The following is a 26646-nucleotide window of genomic DNA, read 5'->3' as shown; positions in this document are numbered from 1 at the left end:
TTCTACTTTCCAGGCTCTGTGAATTTGCCTATTGTTAAGTACCTCATATAAGTGAAATCATAGAATGTTTGTCCTTTTGTATCTGGATTGTTTCACCTAGAATAGTGTTTTTAACATAGTGTGTGTCGTAATTTCATTCCTTTTTAAGGCTGAATGATGTTCCATTGTGCATATATGTGACATTTTGTTTATGCATTCATTTGTTGATAGACATTTAGATTCTTTCTTTTTGGCTATTGTGAATATGCTACAACAAACATTGGTGTATAAGTACTAAGTTTCTGATTCTAATTCTTTTGTGTATATCATATGATAATTCTGTGTTTAACTTTTTGAGAAACAGCCAAACTGTATTCCACAGTGGCAGTACCATTTTATACTTCCATCAGCAACATACAAGAGTTCTATTTTCTTTACACCCTTGCCAACACTTACTATTTTCTGTTCTGTTTTGTTGTTGTTGTTGTTGTTGTTTTTTGATAATAGCCAACCTAATGGGTGTGAAATGCTATCTCATTCTGGTTTTGATTTATATTTCCCTGGTGGCTAATGATGTTGAGCTAGAAGTAGAACAACTCTTAGTATCTTAATGAGTTTTTCCTTTGGATGCTGTGGGCTCTGGGTATCTGTGTTGAGTTCAAGTGTTGTAAATATACTCTATTAAAGGGTTAGAAACAAACAAACAAACACAAAGTATTAAAATGGAAGAGGTTAAATATTGAGTCACTTTTTTGTTTGTTGTTTTGTTTTGTTTTGTTTTGTTTTGTTTTGCAATATGATCACTGTTTTGGACTCAGAACTCTAAAGATAGGGGACAATACCCAGGATAGTAGCTGTTGGGTTTAAGAAGGTCAACTTTCATAACTCTTAGGAGAAATACCATGATTTTATTGTCTTCCTTCCAGAATAAAGGAGACTAACCTGTGGTTTGTGAGTACTTGACATGTGGCTTAAAAAAAAAAAAAAAAAAAAAAAGACTGTCAAAGGGAGAAGAGGAAAGAAGCTAGACCTTAGACCTTAATATGTTACTTGCAAAATGGAGAATTTGCTAGAAAGGCAGGTGTTCCGGTCAGTGATCCACACAAACCATTTTATAACTATAAGATAAGCCTCTGAGAGTCAGTATATCGTAGTATAGGCAAAGTATAGGCATAGCCTCTGAGAGTCAGTATGTCATAGTATAGTATATTAGGAGTCAGACTGCTAATGTGAAGAGGAATCCTCAAGGTTGCCAACTTCTGCCTGGAAAATTGGGCGTCTTCCTGTAAGAAAGACAAATGTCTAAAATCCTGTCTAGGAGCATTGCCTAACTACTCCCAAGGACACAGTGTTTACCTTTTGCATTTTCAGGAAGCAGAGAGCAATACCTGTGTACCTTTAGTAGAGTCATAGAGGTAGGAATGTGGCTTGACCATCCGGAAAACTAGAGATCGTAAAACTGATTGCCAGAAATATCAATATTGTTTTCTTTAAGTCATAAATTCAAGATGAACAAAGAAATCTTTCAGAGAATGAAACCTGGTGACTTTTCCAACCTTTTAATAAAACTGAAAGTATCAAAAATGAGTGGCTCATTTTTTTAAAAATCTTTTTTTGGGGACCTTTAAAACAGTAACACATGTACCAGAGAAGTTTTGAAAATAAAGAAAAGCATTAAAAGAAAAGTGAAAGTTACCTGTTTAACTACCATACATATATAGTCATTATTAATTTTCTGCCTTTTTTTAAATGTGGGTTTTATATGTTTGTAGTACTCAGATACACACATATATCCACAAAAAACTGTGTAAATATGTGTATGTGCTCATGTGTAGTTTTATTTTTGGGAATCTTCCTTACTAACCCTGGTTATGAAGGAATCTTTTTGGTTCTGGTTATTTCCTCAGCTGTACTAGAGGAAGTCAACACCATAGCCCTAATGATCAATCTATGACTTTAATATATTGATTGTTACATTTTTTCTTATAAAAACTTTAATATATTCCAAAACTATAAATAAACATAACCAATGAATGTGAAGAGGGCTTCATTTTAAAACTATTAAAATTTACAACAGTTTAAAGCAGGTTACTACAGGATTCTCTGTTGAGGTCATTTAAAGAATTGATTTTTCCTGAATGCAGGTGAAATGTGTTTTAACTTATAGAAATGTAATTTGTGTGTATCTTCTCAGGAATGTATTTTGTGCCTAAAGATCACTACATCTGTACTTCTGACTTAACTGTTTTCTCTTGGTGGAGAGGAAAAAAAATAACAAAACACAAGTAAAATTAACTTAATGTAAATTTTGCAGTAAAGGGACATTTTCCAACAAGCATTCGTATATAATTTTATTTTTACAGATTCCTCAGTCTTTTGTATTAAGACCAACAGATTTTTTGATCTTTGCCACTTGTTGGACATTTTTAAAATATAAGGGAAAGGTATTGTAAACATATTAGGCATTAGGCACACCTACTGTGTGGCAGATGATATATTAAACACTAGAAATACAAGAATAAATAAGACATAAACATAATAATGGCTGTCCTGTTGAGAATTTTCTGTACCTGGCATCATTTACCTTGATAATATCTGTTAATGCTCAGGACAGCTTTGCAAAGTCAATTCTATTACTATAATCTCCATTTACAGATAAGGAAGACGAGGCTCAGAGAGGCAAAATAACTTTGTGTAAGGACACACAACTATTATCTGTCTGACTCCAGAATCTGTGCTATTAATGGGGAAAGTTTTTGGTGTTGTAGGAATACAAAGAAGGTGCATTTTACCTACCTTGTAGGGTTTGGGTTCTTTTCCTTAGGAAACAGAGCTGGAAGTATAATCTAGGTGCTAAGGTTTTATTGAATGGTACAAACTCAAAGCAGCAAGAATGAAGGAAAAAGTAGGTGAGACAAGGAAAGAGGAAAAGTATTACTGAGCAGGCCTTGAACTTGCAGGAAGACTGAGCTAGTTGTCTGGTCTCGTGATAGATCTTCTGGGCAGGCCATGTGAAACTGCCACCTCTTGGAACAGTCCCATCTCCCCTCTTACTGGTCAAAGGTTAACACTTGGGGCATTAGCACAACTCAGACAGGTGCTGGCACAACCCTCGGGCAGCTGCAAGAGAAGGCAGTTCCCATGCCCTGTGGTAGCGTCTCGTCTGAGTCTGAAAATGGCTGGATGAGTCACAGCCTCCATAGATTTAGTTGGGACAGACCTGGGCTTTGGAACTGTGGCTCCCACTGCTCCCACCTTTATGAGAGAGCTTCTCAGTAGGAGAGTGCTGGAATCTGATTGATGTAGTTAAAAAGACTCAGTTGAAAGGTGGCAAGAGGGAAGGAGGAAAACTAATCAGGAAGCTATTGTAATAGTTCTGATGGCTCAGAATGGAAAAATATTAGTAAAAATGGTGACAGGTGATGATTTTTGACATGTATTTTAGAGATGAAGCTAGTCAAGTTAAAGAGCCTGGGTGACTCAGTTGGTTAAGTGTCTACCTTGGGCTCAAGTCATGATCCTTGGATTCCTAGAGTCAGCCTTCTGGGCAGGGAGCCTCTTCTCCCTCTCCCTCTGCCTCTCTCCACCTCCTGCCACCCACCATACCACTTCCGCTGCTCATGCTGTCTCTCAAATAAATAAAATCTTTATTAAAAATTTAGGTAAGAGGGGGATCCCTGGGTGGCGCAGCGGTTTAGCGCCTGCCTTTGGCCCAGGGTGCGATCCTGGAGACCCGGGATCGAATCCCACGTCGGGCTCCCGGTGCATGGAGCCTGCTTCTCCCTCTGCCTATGTCTCTGCCTCTCTCTCTCTCTCTCTGTGTGTGACTATCATAAAAAAAAAAAAAATTAAAAAAAAATTTAGGTAAGAGTAACTTACAGGTGCATGTATAGAAACTGAGACATTTCTGGGCAGTCCCTTTTTTTTGTTCAGTGACTGGAAAACCTGATCTTTCCCTGCATCCTCATTGCAGGGCAGGTAACTCATCTTCCCAGCTTGCCTAGAAACTCCACTGAGTGTACCATTGTAGCATCGTACTAAGACCCACACTGGTCTTATAGTTCTATCTGGTATATCGTTAGTTGTTTCCCTCAGGCCAGCTCTGGTCTGCAATATGCAGTGGGTTTCAGAGGAGGAAAAGGAGCCTTTCAGATATTTCCAGTGGCACTGCCATGTATATACTCTGTGCTCTGTTGGTATGAGCATGTTCAGAGTCTCTGGTAGTTGTGAGTTTGCTACAAGGGTTCCAGGTGGAAGGCTGTGTGGTACTTAAACCTAGCCATGCTCTCTACTCATTACGTTACATGCCTTGGCATGGAGCTTTACTCACAGGAAAGGTACTTTATTTTTTTTTTTTTTGGAAAGGTACTTTAAAAAAGAAATCACGCATAGGTGGTGTATTGAAGCTCTGTCTCTCTCTTTGCCTCACTATTTTGGAACGAGATTACCACGAACTCCAGACTTGGCTGGCCCTCCCCTTAATCTTAGGCCCAGAAATCTCAGTACAGCTTTACTGGATTACAGATGAGGGATTTATGACCTAAATTTTTAAGTGTCTTTTTCATGGTCACATGGCTAAGAAGTGATGAAAGGCAAATTAAAATCCAAATCCCATTTAATTTTTTCAGAAAGTATTTTTTTCTATTATAAACTGGCACCATGTACACTAGACAAAATATATTACATGCAGATCCCATTCTTAGGGATGTGACCATCTGTTAAGGGTAAAGGTGTATGATGTATAAATGACTGTACCACATAGTGATTGCACATGATAGTTTCTGTCTGCATTTTTATTTATTTTATTTTATTTTAATTTTTTCAAAGATTTATCTATTTATTCACAAGAGATATATAGAGAGAGGCAGAGACATAGGCAGAGGGAGAAGCAGGCTTTTCACAGGAGCCCGATGTAGGACTTAATCCCGGATCCCAGGATCATGACCTGAGCCTGAAGGCAGTCCAACCGCTGAGCCAATCGCTAAGCCACCCAGGCATCCTTGCATTTATATTTTAAAACTATTTGTCAAGGGAGCATTTATGTTAGAAAAGCCATATATATGTAAGAAAAATGTGTTATGTGCACATATACATACACACAAGCATACACACTTCTACACACACACATATTGCTTTGTGAAACCTAATTTTCTTTTCCTTTATCAAATCCTTCCATATTTTATACAAGTCTATATGGTTAGCTTTTTCATGCTTGAAAGGAAAGAAAATGTTATGTACTTAGTGAAAAGAAAGGAAGAATTGATAGTAATTGTTAATTTGTAGCTGAATATCAGGTCCTTATCAACCATATGTTGGGGGCTTGATGGAGAAAGAAGTAAGAAAACAGGACGGTTTTCTGGTATTTTTCTTATGATAAGGATTGATTATAGCTGAAGTTATTTGGCAGCCATTCTATTCTCTCCATTTTTTACTACTACTTTTTTCTATTGTCTCTCCTTTTTACTTGTATTCTCCTTGATCCATCCTTCCCAAACAGGACATGTTTTCATTGTTGTTACTATGAAGAGTTTTTCAAAGTATATTAGTACTGATTAGTACCTTTTTCATTACCTACATTGATATGATATCAAAGATTCATATTAGCATCTACTATGAATGATTTAGGAGTTGGTAATGCAGTTTGTCAGCCAGTCTTAACCTCTCTCTCAATTGTACTTCTACATAATTTCCTTCTTTAATTAGCTTTGTAGTGGATTGGGACAGAAAATATGGATGAAAATAAAAAGGAGTACCTTAAAAAAAAAAAAAAAGGGAGTACCTTAACCAGATGTCCTGGAAGCATTTATACTCCTGCACGAAAAAACGGGGATGCTCTTCTATCTTAAGTAACAAGTAGTGTCTTCCATGCTAGTTATTTCCTCTGTATTTACATTAATGTTTCTAATGTTATGCTATATAACTTCTACACATTTAAAAATATAGTTTATATTTCAACATATGAAAATCAATATAATGTACCATAGGAATAGTGAAGGATGAAACCACATGATCATCTAAACAGGTGCAGAAATCCAAACACCATTTCATGTTATAAATAACAATTAACTAGGAATGGAAGGGGACTTTTTCAACCTGACAAAGGGTACCAATGGAAAACCTGTAGCTAATAACATACTCCATAGTGAAAGACTGAAAGTTTTCCTCATAAGATCAGAAATAGGACAAGGATATCAACTCTTAACCATATCTATTCAATATTGTACTAAAAGTTGTAGGTAGGGCAATTAGGCAAGAATAAGAAATAAAAATCAGCCAAATTGGGATGTCTGGGTAGCTCAGTGGTTGAGCGTCTGCCTTTGGCCCAGGACATGATTCCGGGATCTGGGATCAAGTCCCACATCAGGCTCCTTGCAGGGAGCCTGCTTCTCCCTTCTCCCTCTGCCTGTGTCTCTGTCTCTCTCTGTGTCTCTCATGACTAAATAAATAAAATCTTAAAAAAAAAATCAGCCAAATTGGAAAGGGAGATGCAAAACTTATCTATTTTTCAGTGATAGTCTTCTGTATCGAAAGTCCTGAGGAATAAACACACACACACATTAATAATACCATCAAAGGGAATAAAATACTTGTATTTTGTTAAATACATTTAACAAAAGAAATGTGAAGACTTGTACACTGAAAATTACAGAACATTTTTGAAAGAAATTGAAGGCTCAAATAAGTGGAAAGATATTTCATGTTCATGTATTGGATAGCAATACTCCCCAAATTGATCTACAGATTTCAATGTAGTCTCTATTTAAATCTCATCTGAATTTTTTGCAGAAAATGACAAAGTGATTGTAAAATTCAGATGAAAAGCAAGGGACTCAGACTAGCCAAAACAATCTTGAGAAAAAAAGAGGACTCACATGCTCAAATTTCAAAACTTATGACAAAGGTGACAGTAATCAAGATAGCATGATATTGGCATAAGGATAGACATTTATAAATCAATGGAATAGAATTAAGTGTCTAGAAATAAAACCTAACATTTAGTAAAAAAAGATAATTCAGTGAGGGAAAGAATAGTCTGTTCAGCAAATGATACTGGGGCAATTGGATATACACATGAAAAAGAATGAATTTCCTTCTTATCTTATGCCATATTAAAAAATTAACTCAAAATGAGTCAAACTCCTAAATGTAAAAAGCTAAAATGGTAAGACTTTTAGAAGAAAATATTAACTGCCAATCTTTGTAACCTTGGGTTAGGTAACAGTTTCTAAGATATGACACCTAAAGCACAAGCAGCAAAAGAAAAATGATAAATTAGACTTGATAAAAATTTAAAATGTTTATGTTTCAAAGAATACATCAAGAAAATGAAAACACAAAAGACAGAATGGATAAAATATTTGTAAAACATATATCTGATATTTGGTTAATATATAAAATATATAAAGGACTTTTTTTAAAGTAGGATCCATACCCAGCATGGAGCCTATCATGGGGCTTGAACTCAGGATGCTGAGATCAGTACCTGATCAAGATCAAGAGTTGGATACCCAACCAAATGAGCCCCCCTAGTGCCCCAGAATATATAAAGAACTCTTAAGGGGATCCTTGGGTGGCTCAGTGGTTTGGCACCTGCCTTCAGCCCAGGGTGTGATCCTGGAGTCCCAGGATCGAGTCCTACATCGGGCTCCCTGTGTGGAGCCTGCTTCTCCCTCTGTTTCTCTCTCTCTCTCTCTCTCTCTCTCTCTATATATATATATATATACACACATATATATACACATATATACATATATATACATATATGTATACATGTATCTATGTCTCTCATGAATAAATAAATAACATCTTTAAGAAAAAAAAACTCTTAAAACTCTGTGAGAAAAATTATGACAACCTGGTTAAAAAATAGGCGAAGAACTTGAAATTTATCCAGAAAAGATATGTAAATGTACAATAAGCACATGAAAAAATACTCAACATCATTACACAGTAGGGAAACAAAAATATTCAAATCATTACTCAGTAGGGAAACGCACATCAAAATCACAATGAGATACCATTTCACAACCATTTAGAATAGTTCAAATCAAAAAGATGGATGGTAACAATTATTGGGGAGCATTTGGAGACTTGGTGAAATCAGAACCCTCATACATTGCTGGCACAAATGTAAAATGATACCACCACTGTGGCAGGTCCTCAAAAGGTTGATGTACAGCTACTGTTACCAGTGGGGACATCTGCATTGTGTGAATGAAGGTTTTGTTTCTTGGATTTCCCATGAACGATTTACGTGAGGATCCGCACTCAAATCAAGACAGCCAGAAGGAAAGTAGCAAGCACAAAGCAGCTTATTAAGGACATTATACTCTCAAGGTGGGAGAGTGGGCAGGCCCAAAAGTGGCCACTGTACAGGAGTTAAGGGTATCTTTTCTTTTTATGTTTGCATATGTTGTAGGTCATAGCTAGAGCAGTCTCTGACTGAGGTTGTTTCCAGTCATCTAAGATACTCTTGATGGAACTGTCATGGCCATCTTCTGCTATGGGGATGAGTTAGGGGTAGGTTGAAGAAACCACAATGTAAATATATTATAATGAAGCTATACCTTGGGGGCAGAGATTGGAAAGGAGAGTGCATATTCTGCGCCCGTGGCTCCTGGTCTGTCAGCCCTGGGGCATTGGAAGCCATAAGGCCAGGATGTTAAAAGCCACGAAGTCAGGATGCTATGCCCCAGGCTTCTAATACATCACGTATTTATCACTGCCATTGCCTTTAACTCTTGTCTGACTGCCTACTCTATCATTACTATATGACCCAGCAGTACTATTTGTACCTATGTATCCAAAAGAAATGAAAACATGTTCACACAAAAACTTGTATAGGAGTGTTCATAGCATAGTTATCCATACTAGCCCCAAATGGAAATAACCCAGATGTCCATCAGATGATGAGTGGATTTTTAAAATGTGGTATATCCATGCAATGGCATATTTGACCATGAAAAAGAATGTCATACTGAAACATGCTATAGCATGGGTGAACCATGAGAATAGCTAAGTGAAAGAAGCCAGATGAAAAGGCTGCCTACTGCATGATCCCACAAATATGAGATGTCCAAATAGGCAAGTCGATAGAAATGAAAGTAGATTAGTGCTTGGCCTGGTGTGGGCAGATGCGTAATGACTGGTAATGTGTATAGCGTTTCATTTTGGAGTGATGAAAATACTACATTATGAATGTAATAAAAAACCACTGAATAGTACCCTTTAATATGGTGAATTTTATGGTATGTGAATTTTATCTCAATAAAAGGAAAATTATCTTTTCAATGCCTTAAAAATCATTATTTGGGGGCAGCCCGGGTGGCCCAGTGGTTTAGCGCCACCTTCAGCCCAGGGTGTGATCCTGGAGACCCGGGATGGAGTCCCACACTGGGCTCCCTGCATGGAGCCTGCTTCTCTCTCTGCTTATGTCTCTGCCTCTTTCTCTCATGAATAAATAAATAAAATCTTTAAAAAAAATCATTATTTGTTGGCCCTTGGGGGTTGCTATGTCATGAACTCATTATTCTGCAAACTGGTAAATTTATGGAAATGATTCTTTAGTAATCAATTAACGGGGTAACCAAAGAGCTGATAAGGGAAAACTTTATTTTTCTTAAAATTGTATCTAATTTAAAAAAAAATTGTATCTAATTAATGGTAGAATATCACTGTTTTGCTACGCCTACTGGAATCGATGATGATGATTATGGCTCCTAATAAGGGAACTTGGTACTGAATTTATCAGGCTAGTACTGTTGGAACCCTCAGATCCATCTTAATATTACTGAAAGACTGTCTCCTGCCTCCAGTTTATTGAATCAGACAAAGGGATTTTTTTTTTTTCTGGGGGTACCAATTCACTTTGTAAAACAGTCCTCTAAGTTTTGGTTAAGGTGTTCCTTGGCAGTCATCCTCTTTCGTCTCCAGGAATTCCTATTTTGGCTTGATTGCACTTGGCAGCCTTTGTTAGAAAGTTTGGCTTAGGGGTAAGTTGGAATTTGTGCTTCTGTTTTTCTGTCTTTGTGCGATTCCTGAGAGGAGACAAGGTTTCATATGACTTTACCAAGTCATTGTAAACCCAAGAGTTTTTGGGCACTAAGTCAATAGACCAGGTGAGAGAGAATCAAGATCTGAGTGAGGGCATATTGATAGTGTAACAGGACAGATTGATTTGTTGTTTGGGGACATTAGGGCAGGTAGTAGGTGCTTCATTAATGTTGACTGTGGAATGAACATAAGTGAATTTGTCCAATTTTAGGGTTTCATAGCAATATTGGTATGAATTATGCCACTTTGGTATGAATTGTCCACTTCCAGAGTTACCATGTGTGAATTGAGTCAGTCTTGGGCTTCAAGAGGAGAGGTTGCAAACCGGTGGCTGATAGGTCAAATCTAGCGTACAACTGTGTTTTATTTGGCCTCGTTGATGTTGGTTTTTTTTTTCCCCCTTTATTTTGTTGCCAGCATTTCAAAATAGTGAGATTTCACATAAAAACTGGGTTTTTTGGCTTCTCTTGAAAAAGCAGATCTGGCAACACTGGGCTTATGTTCCCTCATGCAGCTCAGCTGAAGCTGAATAGTGACTGCATTAGACTCAGCCATGTGCTGCCCCTGTCACTCACTGGTCCCTGTGGGCCTTTGAATTTGTGACCCTTATTGCAGTGGTTTCAGAGGGCTCTTTTGTAATCTTACATTTGGTTCTTTTAATTATTTTTCTTATGTTGTTTAAACATACCATATGATTATGACACCTATCTCATTAAGATACAGGTTTCGTATTGGCTGTAAGTGTCTTCTATTGCTAGGTATCTTCCATGGGGCTGGCATAGTGACTTACATCCTATAGGGAAGTCAGTACGTATTTATACATCTCTGCTCTGATTTGGCAAGGTAATCGAGGAAGCCCTTTATGCTGTGGCATTCAAGATGTTTTTATGATCCAACAAAACATCTTGACACGTTGGTTTGGAAATAGGTATCTCTGTTATTATCATTTTGAAGAAATGATTTGTGTTTATTAATGATCGTTCCCTCTTTTATTAACCAGTTGTCTCAGACAGTTATAACAGACAACTTATTAAATTACTACATTGTGGTGTTAATAAACAATACTTTGGATATTAAATATTTTCTTGGCCATATTAATTAATGTGGATTAACTTAGATATCATAAATATTTCCCATAGGTAAACAATTACAGAAAATAAATGGAAAGAGCTGAGCTCTTTACTGGGGTATTTCTTGTCAGAAATAATATAGGAAAATGAATTTTTTAAAATTTAAAAATAGTGTTATTTGATGATACAAGTACAAAGAAAACAATTGGTAGTAATGTTAGGAGTACAGGAAAGAGCCCTTGTATGCATGTGGTTGGGTTACAAAGTTTAGTGTAAGAGGAAGTCATTGAGTCAGCTACTGTACAGTTTTTGAAAATTATTTCATGAACACAAACCATATCTTCTTTAGCCCCACATTAGCCAATTGGGTAAGGACTTTGAATGTCAAGTTTGAACATGGTAAATGTTGGTTTCATGCCATATATATTTCTTAACCCTTATTGTGCATTTATTTTTACATTAGGTGAGAAATTCATCCACACTTCTTTTTAGTACCTTGATCACAAGAATATTTGGAGTTAAAAGGGGAAAGGATGAACTCTCCAAAAAAAATAGGTAAGCTTCATCTATTGCTAACTTTACTTTTTACAAAATATTGTCCTGGCCAAAAATAATTTTTGGAAATTTGCTTACTTTTATGGATTTATCTAGAGCATAAAACTATTAAAATGCTATAGTAAATTAATCTAGGCTGCCAAATTGTAAGCTATTGGGCAAAAATACCTACTGTTTAATAAGTGTACCTTTTAAAGCAACAAAAATACGGCAAGGTAGCAAGGGCTGAAATGTCGAGCTTGTTTCTCAGTGCAACAGCTGAAGTTTTTTTTTCTTTGCATCCTCAGGTATTCCTGAAATGTCCTAAATTGCTTTTTTTTTTTTTTTTAATGTGTTTGTTAACCAAGTACTAGCTTGTGTAGTATCTTTGCTTTTATATCTGGAAGTTTAAATGTTTACAATATACTTAATCAGAATGTGTCCCAGATTACTTTTGCATAAACTCTGTAGCCAAGGGGAGCAGTTACAGATAGATGTTGGCTACATGGAATAAACAACGCTTTTTTACTTTTAGGTCTTTAGTGTTATGGTTTTCCTTTAAGATGTTTTCCTCTTAAAGTTTTTTTTAATGTCTGGAAGGAAACTTATTGAAACACTTTGATGATGGGTCATTTTTAGATACAATGCAGAAGTTCCATTAGTTGGGGTTTTTTTTAGAAGACAAGTTTTGAATAGTTCTTTCTTCAGCATGTGGGAGAATTTGATGGTAATCTAGTGGCTTGCAAGTGCTGACACTAGATGTCACTGTCACTGCGTGTTTAATTACTTTCTTTACTTCAGAATCTGATGAGGCCCAGTACTGTCTCTGAATGATCTATAGATAACTAAGGTACTATTCCTCTCCTACCTAAAAAGGCTGATTATCACATTTTAAATTTAGATTTTGAGCTGTTACTTGGGAAAATACTTTCTTGTGATGGAAGTGAGTTTTAGGAATTAGAAAATGTCATGAAATAATTTTATGATGCACCGTTGATAATTCTAATGAAATCTACTGATAGTTTTGAATTGCCATTTAAGTTGCTGCTTATCACCTTATGAAATTTAACAAATATTTTAAAAGAAGGCAATTGGCTTCTTTTAATCCCTTGAGTGTTTTCAGGAAATACTGCAGAGTTGTTTTTTTTTTTTTTTTTAAATCAAGTTGTATTTTTTTTTTAAATAATGCTAACATTATTCCTTTGATATGATTACAATTTTTACTATTTAGCCAGTTTCTAAAGAAATTGTTTCTCTCAGTAATTTGAAATCACTAATATTTGTTTATCCTTGGCTTTCTTTGTTAATAATTCTAAAAAGTGTTAAGGTTTAAAACAGTTTGGTCATGTTATAAGGCCATGATAAATAATGGCATAAATAAAATATGAGATAATTAATAGCGAAATTAATGTTTAAAACTGAACGTGACAATTAAGAAATACTTTTTTCCCTTTTACTTTTATAGTGTGACTATTCTTGGATGCGTATACAGATTTTACTGTGTATAGGAGGAAATCATCAGATTCATTCCATGTAGGTTACATCTGAAGGAGGGTGAAAGAATAACACAATGAAACCATCCTGCTTTAATCCTTTTGCCAAAGGCATGCTGATGGGAGCCCCATTATAAATTCATTCTTCTTAAATAGGAAAGGTTACAAAATATGTAACTTCCTAGAAAGAGAGAAATTATTCCATTCATAAAATCGTTTTGAGTAAAGTTGAAAGGCGAAATGAAGGAAATAATAGTTTTTTTAATATGATGAACATTCTTGGTAAGAAAGAGCCTTTTTTTTAATAATCTGAAGATTGGTCTGTATCATTATGTATACAAGGCTTCTGTTTGCTTAACTCTTAAAGAGTATATTTCCTGGAAGCATCTACTAGATTTGCTCTGCAAAACCTTTAGTGTCTTAAATTAGCCATTATTTGTAGTGGTTATTCTAGTCGTAGTTTGTTTAATTATGTCACTTTTTGTTGAAATGTTTATAACCCTGTTCCCTACAATATTAACTCCCTGAGGGCAGAACCTTTCCCATCTATTCTGTGTATACATAATGGGCACTTTAAGAATGCTAGTAATAATGATGTCTTGTTGGTTGGTTGGTTACTCAACCATCGAATAACTACACTTAGCTGATGAGACCTCACAGGCCAGTTAAGTCTACTTTCACAGCCACAGATTGTTCTGCACACCGTCTTGCAAATGTGTGCTTTTGGTCAGAAGGGAACTGGTCATAAAAAGAACATCTGCCTTTCCCATCTAGTGGGAAAAAAATGTCTATCTTGGAGTAAACAGACTTGGTTTCTAGGCATTTTGCTGCTGCTAGAGATGACCTTAATATACTGCCTCATCCTCTTTGTACTTCAATTTCTCCATCTATGTAACAAGAATAAGATCTGTACTCTGTACTCAGGGCTATGGTGGGGATAAAATAAATGATTAACCATTTATTTTCTTTTAAAATGTTGGAAGTTGGGTGCCTGGCTGGTTCAGTCGGGTAAGTGTCCGGCTCTTGATTTCAGCTCAGGTCTTGATCTCAGGGTTCTGAGCTGGAGTCCCATGGGAGGCTCTAAGCTCAGCACAGATGGAGTCTGCTTGTCCCTCTCCCTCTGCTCCTCCCCTGCCTTGCACGTACACATGCTCACCCTCTCTCTCTCAAATAGATAAATAATCTTTAAAAATAAATAAATAAAACATTGGAAGTCCTACACAATTAGAGACAGAGTTTGCTTTTTTCTGTTACCATCTCTATTAAGGTGCTTATCCCATCACCTTAGAGTTAACTGAAATTTTTAAGAACAGAGTCCGTATCTTACCTATTTGTATACCTGGCAATTAACATATGTGTAGCTAGAACACAGAAATAGTTGCTTAAAGAGTAAGTAAATTTTGTTACTAGAGGAGAGATAAGAAATCTGGTTTCTATTCCCTGCCTTTGTTGCCATATAGCCACAATAATCAACTGAGACAAATTAGTTAACCTTTCTGGACTTTGGTTTTCTCCTCTAAGATAAGAGATTGGTCAATCCTGGAGGTCTCTTATTTTTGTAAAATACTAAGCTAAGGCTTTATGTAATTGTTACTAAAATTGTAGGTTTGGTAAAGTGCTCTATTCCCAGTTCCTAAAACAGTACCTGCCTTGTAGTATAGACAAGAAGTTCCCTTTTCATATGTAAAGAAGGGAGCAGGAGGTTCTGCATTCCTATTTATAAGTATGTAGAGTGCACTGGTAATGACTGGACTCTAGAGCTCCTTAGTCTTATTCTAGATATATTTCTTGGATTGTAAAGAATGAGAAAAGTTGTTTAACTTGGTTTTTTAAAAAAATAATGTTACAACATTTTAATTTGCTAAATTTCCTTTCCTTTTTATTTATTACTCCCTAGTTGACTTGGCCTGACAGAATGAATCTTTGATCCTATATAGGAGCAGAGCTTGCACAGCTCTGTCATCTGGGGATTGTGCTGGGCTTCCCAAAATGGTCTCCATCAGCAGTGTTGTGAGTGGGCACCCTTGAACCCTTCCTTGTTACGTACAGGACAGGAGCTAAACCGATGTGTTAACTCTAGGTCTTTCTCTTTAGCCCCTACAAGCATTAACCTCCAACTATTCTAGTTTCAGGTAAATGACAAATGTCAATATATAGCAGCCTGAAAACTTTATTTTTTTTTTTTTCTGAAAACTTTAATTTAGATTTTGCCAAAGCTTCATATTGGTCCTCAGTGTAGAGAGTGTTCTATAGCTTTTGCTTTCTCATTTCATTTCATTTCATTTATTTCAATTTTATTTTATTTTTTAAGAATTTATTTATTTATTCATGAAAGACACAGAAAGAGAGAGAGGGGGGCAGTGGGGCAGAGACACAGGCAGAGGGAGAAGCAGGCTGCATGCAGGTAGCCCAATGCAGGACTCGATCCCAGGACCCTAGGATCATGCCCTGGGCCAAAGGCAGGCGCTAAACCGCTGAGCCACCCAGGGATCTCTTATCTTAACTTATCTTATCATCTTATTTTATTTATGTATTTGAGAGAGAGAGAATGACAGAGTGCATGGACACGTGCATGCAAGTGAGAGAAAGGGGAGAGGGAGAGAGAGATTTTTAAGCAGGCTTCCTGCCCAGCACAGAGCCCCACACAGGACTTGATCTCAGGACCCTGAGTTCATGACCTGAGCCAAATTCAAGAGTCAGACACTTAACCAACTGAGCCACCCAGGCGCCCCTCTCTGTTCATTGTAAATCAATTAATCAGCCAATGAAAATTTGTAAGCCTTTGTCATGAACTCATTGACACAATAGGGGAGTACACTTGGACCTTGCTCAAGGAGCTTATGTTTTGTTAGGGGAACAAAAATTATTATTTGCAAAAGATACAAGTAGAAGACCGTTTGTAGTAAGCAGCTGCACAGTGTGACATGATCAACAGATGCACTAGAAAATCATTAATGGGAAAGCTGCATGGGATGTTTGGGGGAAATAGTGTTTCTTAAAAAGCCTTGGAAATGAGTAGATTTGGGCTACATGGAAACAGGTAGATTGAAAAATGGAACAATAGGATAATAATCTTGGTTTTTGTGTTGTTAAGTTATAATAACCTCTATTCTGTCTTATTAGAGAAAGCTCATATTTAAATTGATAGCTTGGGATGGTTTAGCACAATTTCAGAAAAATATGTTTATAAAAGCACCACTAGGTCAAGTAAAATTATTTCTGATGACTACGTTAGGAGATGTTGAATTGTATTTATTTTACTTTTCTGGGTGTAAACTACAGAGAATTATTTTAGTTTATTTCTCTTAACATCGTAGTTGTGTAGGTCTTAAAGGATCCTCTTAGCATCTGATCTGATCCAGCCTTTGCTTATAGATAGAATTTGAGGCAGTTTCCAGACAGACTGGCTTCTCTCCTGTTCTTCATGTTTTCTAGGAAAAGAGATTCCACAAGTTTCTGTGGTTACCCACTCCATTGTTTAGGGAATAATTGGATTCTCAAAACTAAAATTGAGAGCTGTAGGGCATTTGGGTTTTCATATTTTAGAGAATGTAATTATTAGAATTCAGAATAGCCTATTTGCTTTGAACTATAGAATAGTTTGTAGCAAGCACCCGTTTGGCCAAACTGAAAATCAAATTTTTCTTTGACTGTGGCCAGGATAATCGTAACATCCTCCAACCCAAAGGATTCTCATTTTCTCCATTTAAAAAGCACTTATTATGTGTTTACTCTGGGCCAGGCCCTCTGCTGGTCACTGAGATCCAAAGATGAATCAGACGTGCCCTTGGCACTGGGGAACCTGACAGTCTCATGAAGAATATCTGCGGTTATCTGCTATGCTTGCAGTCTCTGTTCCACGGATGCAGAAGGAAAGGGGTTAGCATAGCTTCCGTGCTTGTTTGTGTGGTTGGCCTCGCCAGACCGTTGATGGGTGTCTAATTTTGCCTCTATTGTACCCCTGCAGAGTGGATAGTCATCCTAATTTCTCAGAGAAGTAAACTAAGATTAGCAGATTAATTATTTGCCCCAGGTCATACAGCCAGAAAGTGGCAGAACTAGAACACAAATCAAGTCCATTTGTAGAATGCATGCCGATTTACACACCAATACACGTAGCCCCTCATGAGCAGTGAATCAGCTTTTTAGAGTCTGACTGTAGGTTTTATGTTGTCAAACTATGGGAAATGAGCCACGTCCCCTAGGGTCTCAATGTAGAGCAAGAATCTCACATCTTCTATGTGGTCTGTTGTTTTTAGGAGGAAAGGTGGGAAGGGGGCCAATGGAGAAGTTTGTTTTGAGGTGACTATGAGACCCTTTCTATGGATGGCAAAAGCCTCTGTCCCGTGGATATTCTCTTCCTAGGGAACTTCACACTCTGTTTTCATGCAGACACCCAAGGGAGCAGCAGGTCACAAGGCTTCTAATGTCCTACTGTAGTGTCAGGAATGTAGAAATCTTAGTTTTCTGGTTGGCAAGTAGGAGATGAATTAAATTACCTCAATAGGATTATTGGTGTGGCCAGTAAGACATTCACCTCTTGTATTTGATGATAGTTTGGTGCTGTAGGGAGAGGATTTGGGAGTTTTGTGATAATCCTTGTCTATGGTATGATTGATGTCTTCTTGATTTAACCTAATGTTTTTCAAGTCCGCGCTTATATTTTTCATTCGTATCTTTAACAAAAATGAGAGGAGCCTGGATGGCTCAATCAGTTAAGTGTCTGCCTTTGGCTCAGGATGTGATCCCAGGGTTCTGGGATTAAGCTCCAAGTTGAGCTCCCTGCTCCATGTGGAGTCAGCTTCTCCCTCTGCCTCTATGCCCCTCCTCCCCACTCCACCCATGATCTCTCTCTTTCTCAAATAAGTAAAATCTTTAAAAAGCGATAATAAGAACTGTTGCTAGTTTTTATCTTTGAGAGAACCTAAGGTGAAAATTGAGGTGTGGAAAATTGAGCAGTTTGCTGAAGGGTCACACAGGTAGTGCTGGAAATGAATTTAATGATTACTTTTAGCTCAGGGTAAGCTCAACTAGAACATTAAAAAAAAAAAAAGCTGATTATTTATAAATGGAGTTTCTATTGGCAACAATAATACTAGTTGGGATTCAAGTAATTTGAAATTAAATTAAGAGCCCAAGTGTTTTGATATGGTCTGGAGGTGTCATTCATGCATTTTCCACGGTTGTTCAAGAACATTCAGTCTGGTTCTTTAGGCCGAGTTGATAAATGAGTATTTTTGGAGACTGAGAAGTAAAGTACAAGTTTCGTGTAACCCTTGTTGAGAAGTCTTTAAAATCAGAATTAAGTCTATACTGACACTTTGGCCTACTGGAGAGTTTCATGTTTCAAGTTTTTGTTCATTCTTAGGTTCATGGATCATAAGTAGGGAAACCACAAATAAAAATTTTAACCAAAAAGAAGCTCTTAAAAAGAAATATGTTCATGAACTTGAAGTGGGAATTAGTCATTGTGTTCTTAAATATTGACTCTTGCATGGACCAAGTAATCTTTGTTCCTAAGTACTGCTTCAGGCCATTGCCTTCTTTAATAACTAAGGCATTGTTGCTTTAGTTTGAGCATGTTCTATGGAATTTTGGCAATGCATGCATCCTCTCTCTGCATCTTAGTAAAAGCATGAGTAAATATTTTTTCTTAGCTTTGGTATTTTTGTAGCTTACATTTTATATGAACCAGACTAATATAATGTAATACCAGGATTACATAATTTAAGACGTCAGGATTGCTTCCAGGACTATGAGATAAAGTCTTCCTTTATCAGGGGGTTTACAAGCAGTATTTGTTGCTCATTCAATACCTGTAGAGAAATACCACAGAGCTATTTTCCAAATGAGAAAATGAAGTCAAAGAGGTTAAAGTCAGAGGGAATAGTTTCTTTAGAAATTGGATATGAATACACCATAGAACTTGGTCCTTATAACTACTGATTTTAGTAACGTATAGGTTTAGAAATTCCAAGAATTTCCAGTTATTCTTGTTACACACTGATTTTTTAATGAAATGTAATGAATAAATTTTTTTTTAATTTATTTATTCATGAGAGACACACAGAGAGAGGCAGAGACAGGCAGAAGGAGAAGCAGGCTCCAAGCAGGGAGCCCGACGTGGGACTCGATCCCAGGTCTCCAGGATCATGCCCTGGGCTGAAGGCGGCGCTAAACCGCTGAGCCACCCGGGCTGCCCTGAATAAAATTTTTTCATTGAATATTTATTGTTCTACCTTGGCATTCTAATACATACAAAAGTAGTTTATAACATAGTCTCGGATTTCAAGGAGTTCATCATTTACTGAGAGAGAAGACCAACATGTGAACTAATTTAGGAAAAATGAGTATCAAACTCTCTAGTACTGTCAGGGGATAGGGGATCAGAAGGGGACGAGGCCAGGCTCCATACAGGAGTTAGGGCTTAATCTACACCTGAAAGGATGGGCAAGGGATGCCTGTGTAGCTCAGCCGTTGAGCTTCTGCCTTCAGCCCAGGTGTGATCCTGGAGTCCCAGGATCAAGTCCCACATTGGGCTTCCTGCATGGAGCCTGCTTCTCCTTCTGCCTGTGTCTCTGCCTCTCTCTCTCTCTCTGTATCTCTCATGAATAAATAAATAAAATCTTAAAAAAAAAAAAGGGATGGGCAAGATTTAGACAGGTGGAGAGGAGGATGTGATGGAGATATTCATCCATTCTTTCATTCATTCTTCGAGCAATGATTCATTGACCACCTACTTTGCTGTAATCACTATTCCGAGGTTCTGGGGCTATCCCGGTGAGTAAAACAGATATGTCAGGGAGGCTAGTTTGAATCGTACATGACATTAGGAATCATTTAGAAGTTTTTGTAATGTAGTATTGCTATATAATAAAAGCATTGTTTTTGGAATCATTTGAGAAGAAATTACATTCTGTGTCCCTGGCAGATGGAATTGGAGAATATGAAAGAAAGTTACTTAAGAATAACTACTAGTCTCTGTAGATTGTTAAGGCATAGTTCTAGTTGATGTGGTTATTTTAGTATTTGTTCTTTTTGTTATTTCTAAATTGAGTAGTGGCTGTATTAGAAGGGAATGTGTCATATGTTAAAGATTACTAATTTCCTCAGATACTGAAAGATATTTAGTGGAAAAAAAATCTAGAGTCAAGCAAGTTTCAGAAACATTGAGTTAATTAAAAATCTCTTTATGACAGGACTTCTCAGGACAGTTCATATACTATAATATATTTTGTGAATCTTCAAAATTGGGATATAACATGCAGTAGTTCTCCCAAATTATTTGACCTTGGCAAACTCTCTTTTTCTTTCTCTTTTTTAAAAGATTGATTGATTGATTGATTGATTTGAGAGAGGAGTGAGGAGAGGCAGAAAGAGAGGGAAAATCTCAAGTGACTCTGCACTGAGCTTGGAACCCAGTTAAGGGCTTGATCTCATGACCCTGAGATCATAAGGTAAACCAAAACCAAGAGTGAAACACTTAACCCACTGAGCCACCCAGGCACCCCTCTCTCTCTTTTAAAGAACATTTATTACCGTCTTGTGTTCCATCAGATATACTTTAGGAGTGACTACTTTCGGAAAACTGATCAAGGCAGGTGGAAGGCATGGTTCCGATCATCAGGAGCAGCACTATTTGTGAGAAAGGAAGATATTTCAGATATACCTCAGTAGGAACAGAAAAACGTACATTTACTTGCAGTTAAATATACTATAAATTATTCCAGATTTTCAGATAAAAATTCAAAATGGCATCCTAACATATAGTAGATAATAAATATGAATCAATGAAAATTTCATAATCTTAGACTGTTTCTAATCTTAGGATATTTAAAGTGCCTCTTTGGGAAAACTTTATATTCTATGTTAGACTCTTCTACTGTTTTGTCAGAAGATGTCCGTTTTCCCAGATCATTAGTATGAGGATGAGGTCAATTCCAAGCCATTAGCATATGATGTATGTACCTCTGTGTGTGTGTGTGTGTGTGTGTGTGTGTGTGTGTGTGTGTGTAGAGTGGGTAGTTAGGGAGAGGGGAACAGAAGAGTAACCAGCTTTGAAGTAAAATAGGTAAGGCTTTAGGATCTACTCATGTAGCTGAGTTTTCTATCTTTAAACTATATGTCTAGCTAGTAAATTAAGCAGCATATTCTGTTGTTGTAGTTCATCTCCCAAATAATAGCCATTTGTTATAATTTAAACAGAGACTTGAAATACTTCAGACTTGTAGCAGTTAGAATGCTTTTGACTGCAAGTAACAGAAAACCAAAATCAAAATTTAAAGAATAAGGAGATGTTATTATCTCATATATAACCAAGAAGTTTTGAGGGGGAATTGATTCATTCTAGGTTGATAACACCATCAAAGACCCGGGTTTTTTCATTTTTCTGCTGTGTCATCCTTGATGTAATGACATTGGCCGCAGGCAAGCTTCCTTCATGGTTGCATGATAGCTGCAGTTCCAGCTATCACATCTAGATGCAACAGTGTCTAGGCACAATATCCAGTGGCCTTGCACCTCTCTTTTTAAAAGTGACAACACCACCTCCTGTATGTTCCCATGCTCTCAATCCCACACCCTGCAGACTTCCCTTTGCATCTTTTTGGCCAGAATTAACATTTTAGCATGCCCCAACTTATCCCTGACAAGGGAAATGAATACACCATAATTATCTTAGACTAATCAGGATTCTCCAGTTGGGTCTGGGGTTGGTGCCAATCTTCCCTGAAGCATATCAGAGCATATTCAGCATACTCAGAGAAGGGTATATACCAAACCAAACTCAAATACTGTTAAAAGGAAGGATGGGATGGGGGAATGAATTTTTAGTAGGCAACTAATGAAGTCTGCTGCTACGTTCTTCTAGGCTATTTCGAAAGCTTTGAAAATGTTTTCATTAAGAACAACGGCTTAATAGGAAGATAAGTAGTATATGTAGTATTTTAGCCTAATAGGAAAATGTGATTTTTTTTTCCTTATGCAATTCCTTCATGTAATTTTAAAAAAGATATGAAGTAGTACGAGTGTGTCTGGCTATATGGTTATATATAATTCATTACTGTAAGGAAGCTTGCATTATAAAAATTTTACTCAAGAACAAAGTATATGCCTTTACACATGAAAAAAGTTTTGTAGAGTATTAAAATAGAGGTTCCAAATAAAATACAATTAACTTCTAAGTCAGAAAAATGCTACTCTGCGATGTGAAATGTCTCCCTGGTTCATGACTAATCTCTAACAAGCTGACAGAATGCTAACACTGTTTTTTATTAGGAACTTGAATTCATTTTGGAATTTGACCTCTATATTACAACATTGATGTTATTGTGTCGCCAAATCCTATGAAGTCAGATGATCTTTCTAAATTTATTGGAATTGGTACTTAATTATTTTCATTTATTAACCAAAAATCCCTATTTCATTTAAACCCAGTGTCATATTTTGATGTACTTTTTTGGCCTCTGAAATCAAATTAGGCCATTTGTTTTGAACAGTCTCACTTTCTCTATCTGCCAAGTTTCTTTCTTTTCTCTCCTTCAAATTGTTACTGTTTTGTTCTGTACAAACAGCCTTTTGTAGGAGTGGACCATGAGGCTGTCTGGGTCACGGCAAACCTTTGGGCTGGACAGAAGATGGAGTCAGACTGGCTATGTTTGATGAGGACCATTAGGTGTGATTCATTTGCTGAATCTTGGAGATCTAAAGTGTTCTACCCTATAAACACAATTCTAGAGCCATCCATCGCTCTGAGTACATCTCTTTCTCATGTTTATCTCTGTGATCACTCAAGCTATGGACAACTGATCTAGATACATATAAATGGTCAGTTACACACTTCCTCCCCTTAACCCACTTGATTCTCTCTTTGACCCCGTGCAAACTCCTCCTCAGCCATTGGTTCTGGCCATAACTGGTGGCCTGTTTAGGTGACCCGATCTTTTTTTCCCTTAATCACTATTTCAACAAAAATGCTTACTTAGGTTCAAGACTCTGAGTACTGAGAGGAATACAGACATTTATAAAATGTGATCTAAATATCTGAAGAACAGTTGAAGAGATAAGACTCACCTGTACTGCAAGGTGGAAAGCCTTCAGTACTCTCTTAACTCCCTTCGTCTCCCCGGGGGAGGAGGCTGCCTGCCTGCCCCACTCCTGTGCCTCTTCACTTTCATGCTGCTGTGTGATTGCACCTCTGCGGGCTCTTCCTCACCCTCTTCAAACAGGTGGCCCCTATAAATGCCACTGCCCTCCCCTTCTCAGTTCTTCTGCCGTTCAGGCAGGAACAGCTCACCTGATCACTTCTTTATCTTACTACCTTCTTTTGTCCTATCTATAGGACAATCAGTGATTCAGATCCTCACATTAAACATTAAAGCAGTATTGGCGGTCTGCCTCCTCTGTCTATATTCAGAAATCAGATTCTGTGTGCTAAAAAAACAGTGTCACTGACTTCTAAAATAAAAGTGGTGAGTATCCAGTTTTCCCCAGACACATAGCACAAGTCATCATCTCTTTTTTCCTTTATGCTTTCAGTAAACCAACTTTTCCATTAGCTTCAACATGTTAGGGCAATAAAGGAGAATTTCTCGGGGTGGTGTGTGTGCTCTCGTTTTGATTAGTTACAAATATTGACTAATAGAGGCTTCAGTTTTTTATCATTGTGAAAGTATAATGTTTCAGTGGGGAAGTAAATAGATTTATGCCTTGGGAAGAATGTATTTCAGTTGGCATATGATCATTTATCAGTTGTGGCCTTTCCACAGATGGACATACCATTCTTAAATACTTGCTTGTTTTCAGCCCTAATTGCCTTCAGAATTGTTCTGCTGTGCACTGCCAAACCGTTTGGCTCACCCATGAAAATTGAATTCCATGGGATCCATGGCATTTTCTGTGGAGGTTTCTGTCTCTAGAAATCTCTTCCTGCTCCTGCCCCTCACCAAAATAAAATGTAATCATTTTTCAGGGTTTCATGTGTAATATCAATCAAAGTAGCATTCCTTTAATGGACAAACCATGATTTACTTAGTATTTCTCTTATTATTAAATATTTAATTTCCCCCTCCTAGGGTTTGTTTGTTTTTTTTAATATATATATTATTAGTAATGGTGTGCTGAGTACTTTTATTTACAAAGTGTTTTAATATGTAAGGTTATCTCACCTGGTGTAATTTCTGGCTATTACAGTATAACTAGTCTTTAGATTCTATTTGTGTGTTTTCAGATTGCTCGGTAAACTGATCTTCTTGAAAAACAGTTTCCCATTTCACCTTCCTACTCAGGAATTTTCACTAGCTCACTGCTGCCTCTGGTCTAAAGCCCATACCCCTTTCATCGGCCTTTCCTATTTTGTTAAACTTTTTCCTTTTTGTTTTAACCAACTGCCTAACACTGAGCATTTACTTTCCACCCAAAGTTTTCCACATATAAAAAGTGGTACAGGGTATATCCTCATGCATTTTAGCTTTACTTGTGTTTTTGGATTATTTCTTTGGGATAAATTATCAGAAATGGAAATACTGTGTTCAAGAATGTAAACATTCCAGAAAACTCATAGTTAGGCTTCTTTTAAATAAGAAGATATAGGGACGCCAGTGTGGCTCAGCGGTTGAGCGCCTCCCTTTGGCCCAGGGCATGATCCTGGAGTCCGGGATCGAGTCCCACATCAGGCTCCTTGCATGGAGCCTGCTTCTCCCTCTGCCTGTGTCTCTGCCTCTCTGTCTCTGTCTCTCGTGAATAAATAATAAATAAAATCTTTAAAAAAATAAATTAAAAAATAAATAAGAAGATACAATTTATAAATTCACTAGCATGTGTAATCTTCCCAGCAGTGGGTATCATTAATCTTTAATGCAAGTTTAAGAGAGTGTGAGGGGGAAATTACCATGTTGTTTCAATTTCTGTTGCTTTTATTAGGAGTGAGGTTGGACACTGGCCCACATAATTTATTAACTAATTGTATTTTATTCAGCTTAGTTTTCAAGGCCCTATGTTAATTTGGACTTGCCCTTTTCACCTTATCTCCTATTATTCAAACCCACAAATATTTATTAAACTCCTACCAACTATCAACAAATACGTATACTCCAACCAAGCTAATCTCCCTACTGATCCTTTGAATATGGTATGATTTTCTTTTTTGTTGCTTTTGTGCCTGCTTTTTCTCCTCTGGATGTACCAGTCCCTTCTCTTCTATTTACAGTCTGCTAGCTTTCCCCATTCTGTGGGGGTTAAGCCTGAATCTTTTTTCCTCCAGGAAGTCCTCCCTAACCTGACTGTGGCTTTCTTGATAGCAAGGCTTGGGTCTGATGCTCCTTTTTACCCCAGTGCCTCATATAGGGGACAAAGAAGTGATACATTGACCTTGCTCAGAAAATGCATGTTGAGTTAGGTCTACATTGAACTTCCAGCTCAGACTTTGGGCTATTTAGTCCCTCGAGTCTGAGTTTATCTCAGCATCATCATATATTGGGGATGGTAACAGGACCTATCTCCAGAGTCATTATGAGGAGTAAATAGGAGTAAATGTCACAAAGGCTTATAAAGGGTCTAGGCTTGGTGAGCATTAGTGAGAATTGTCTTTAAATTAGCTGAACAAATAAACGGGTCATCCCTGGACTCATTGCGCTCCCTTTCTTTAGGACTTTCCCTGAGGTGCCACAGATGGGGCATGCTCTCTTTCTTGTGTTGCTATTGCTTCTTGTGAATTAGTTATGGACTCTGAACTCAATTCCAAGTTCTGAAGGAGAGGGCTTGTCTTTTAAGTTTGTTGCATGTCCTAAAGCACCGAGGAAATACTGATGTGTTGAGTATGGTTGAGTAGCTTTGGTAGCAGTGATGAGCACCTCATTTGCCGTCTTTAAATAGAACCTTTACTAGGAAAAATTACTTTCTCCTAGGGCCTTTTAAGAAATGTTTAGTTTTGTTACTTACTCAGCCAAATGGAGTTAGTTATTCAGTAGAAAATGGTAAAAATATCCAAATAACACCACCGGATTTCACTTTTCCATATAGTGTTTCAAAATGTTGCATTCATTAGTATTTGTGAGAAACCTATGGTTAATACCACAAGAAGTCATAAACTAAACCAGATTTTTCCCCTTTTTAACTTTTACATGCCTTGGATTAACAACGGTGTTAGTCCCTAATTTACACCTGGGATTTCCAACCTTCTCAAAAAGTTGAAACAATGATTCATATTTAGTCACCATGTGACTGGGTTATTTTCATTTATTGAAAACATAAACAACAAAAAAATAGCCTGGATAAAGATCTCCATGTATTTTAACTAGTGACAGATGCTATGATCAGAATTTCTACTTAAGTCAGGCATTTTTGACATACACCTCAAGCCTCGCAATTAAGCTTTATGCCTTTCCAAACATAACAGTTAACCAATAAACCAAAATATCAGCCTGGTCTGGCTTAGCTCAGCGGTCTTTTGATTTCTTCCAGTCTGTTTGATGTGGAGGCTTATTGAGATTTATCTACTGAGCTGTTCATAGTTTGTAGGG

General features: G+C 37.1%; 1 protein-coding gene and 1 long non-coding RNA gene across 3 annotated transcripts in view; one reads left to right on the top strand and one right to left on the bottom strand.

Moving 5' to 3' along the window:
- The window catches only part of THADA (THADA armadillo repeat containing), a 327437-nt gene that overhangs the window by 88319 nt on the left and 212472 nt on the right, over positions 1-26646 (top strand). The window contains 1 exon segment of the mRNA NM_001109959.1: positions 11566-11657. Within this exon segment, the coding sequence (NP_001103429.1) occupies positions 11566-11657 (92 nt within the window).
- LOC102151475 lies at positions 16386-23518 on the bottom strand. 2 transcript variants are annotated; one of them, XR_005365808.1, is made up of 3 exons: positions 23201-23514; positions 20669-20764; positions 16386-16560 (listed from the first exon to the last, which is right to left on the bottom strand). It is a non-coding gene; the product is annotated as an uncharacterized LOC102151475 (long non-coding RNA). The 2 variants fall into 2 exon arrangements; XR_005365809.1 differs by lacking the exon at positions 16386-16560 and adding an exon at positions 18041-18945 and having other exon boundaries at positions 23201-23518.

Source organism: Canis lupus, chromosome 10 (assembly GCF_011100685.1).
Source record: "Canis lupus familiaris isolate Mischka breed German Shepherd chromosome 10, alternate assembly UU_Cfam_GSD_1.0, whole genome shotgun sequence".
Taxonomy (NCBI): Eukaryota; Metazoa; Chordata; class Mammalia; order Carnivora; family Canidae; genus Canis; species Canis lupus.
Note: the sequence above shows the minus strand (reverse complement) of the source record. Positions and strands in the feature narration are given on the sequence as shown.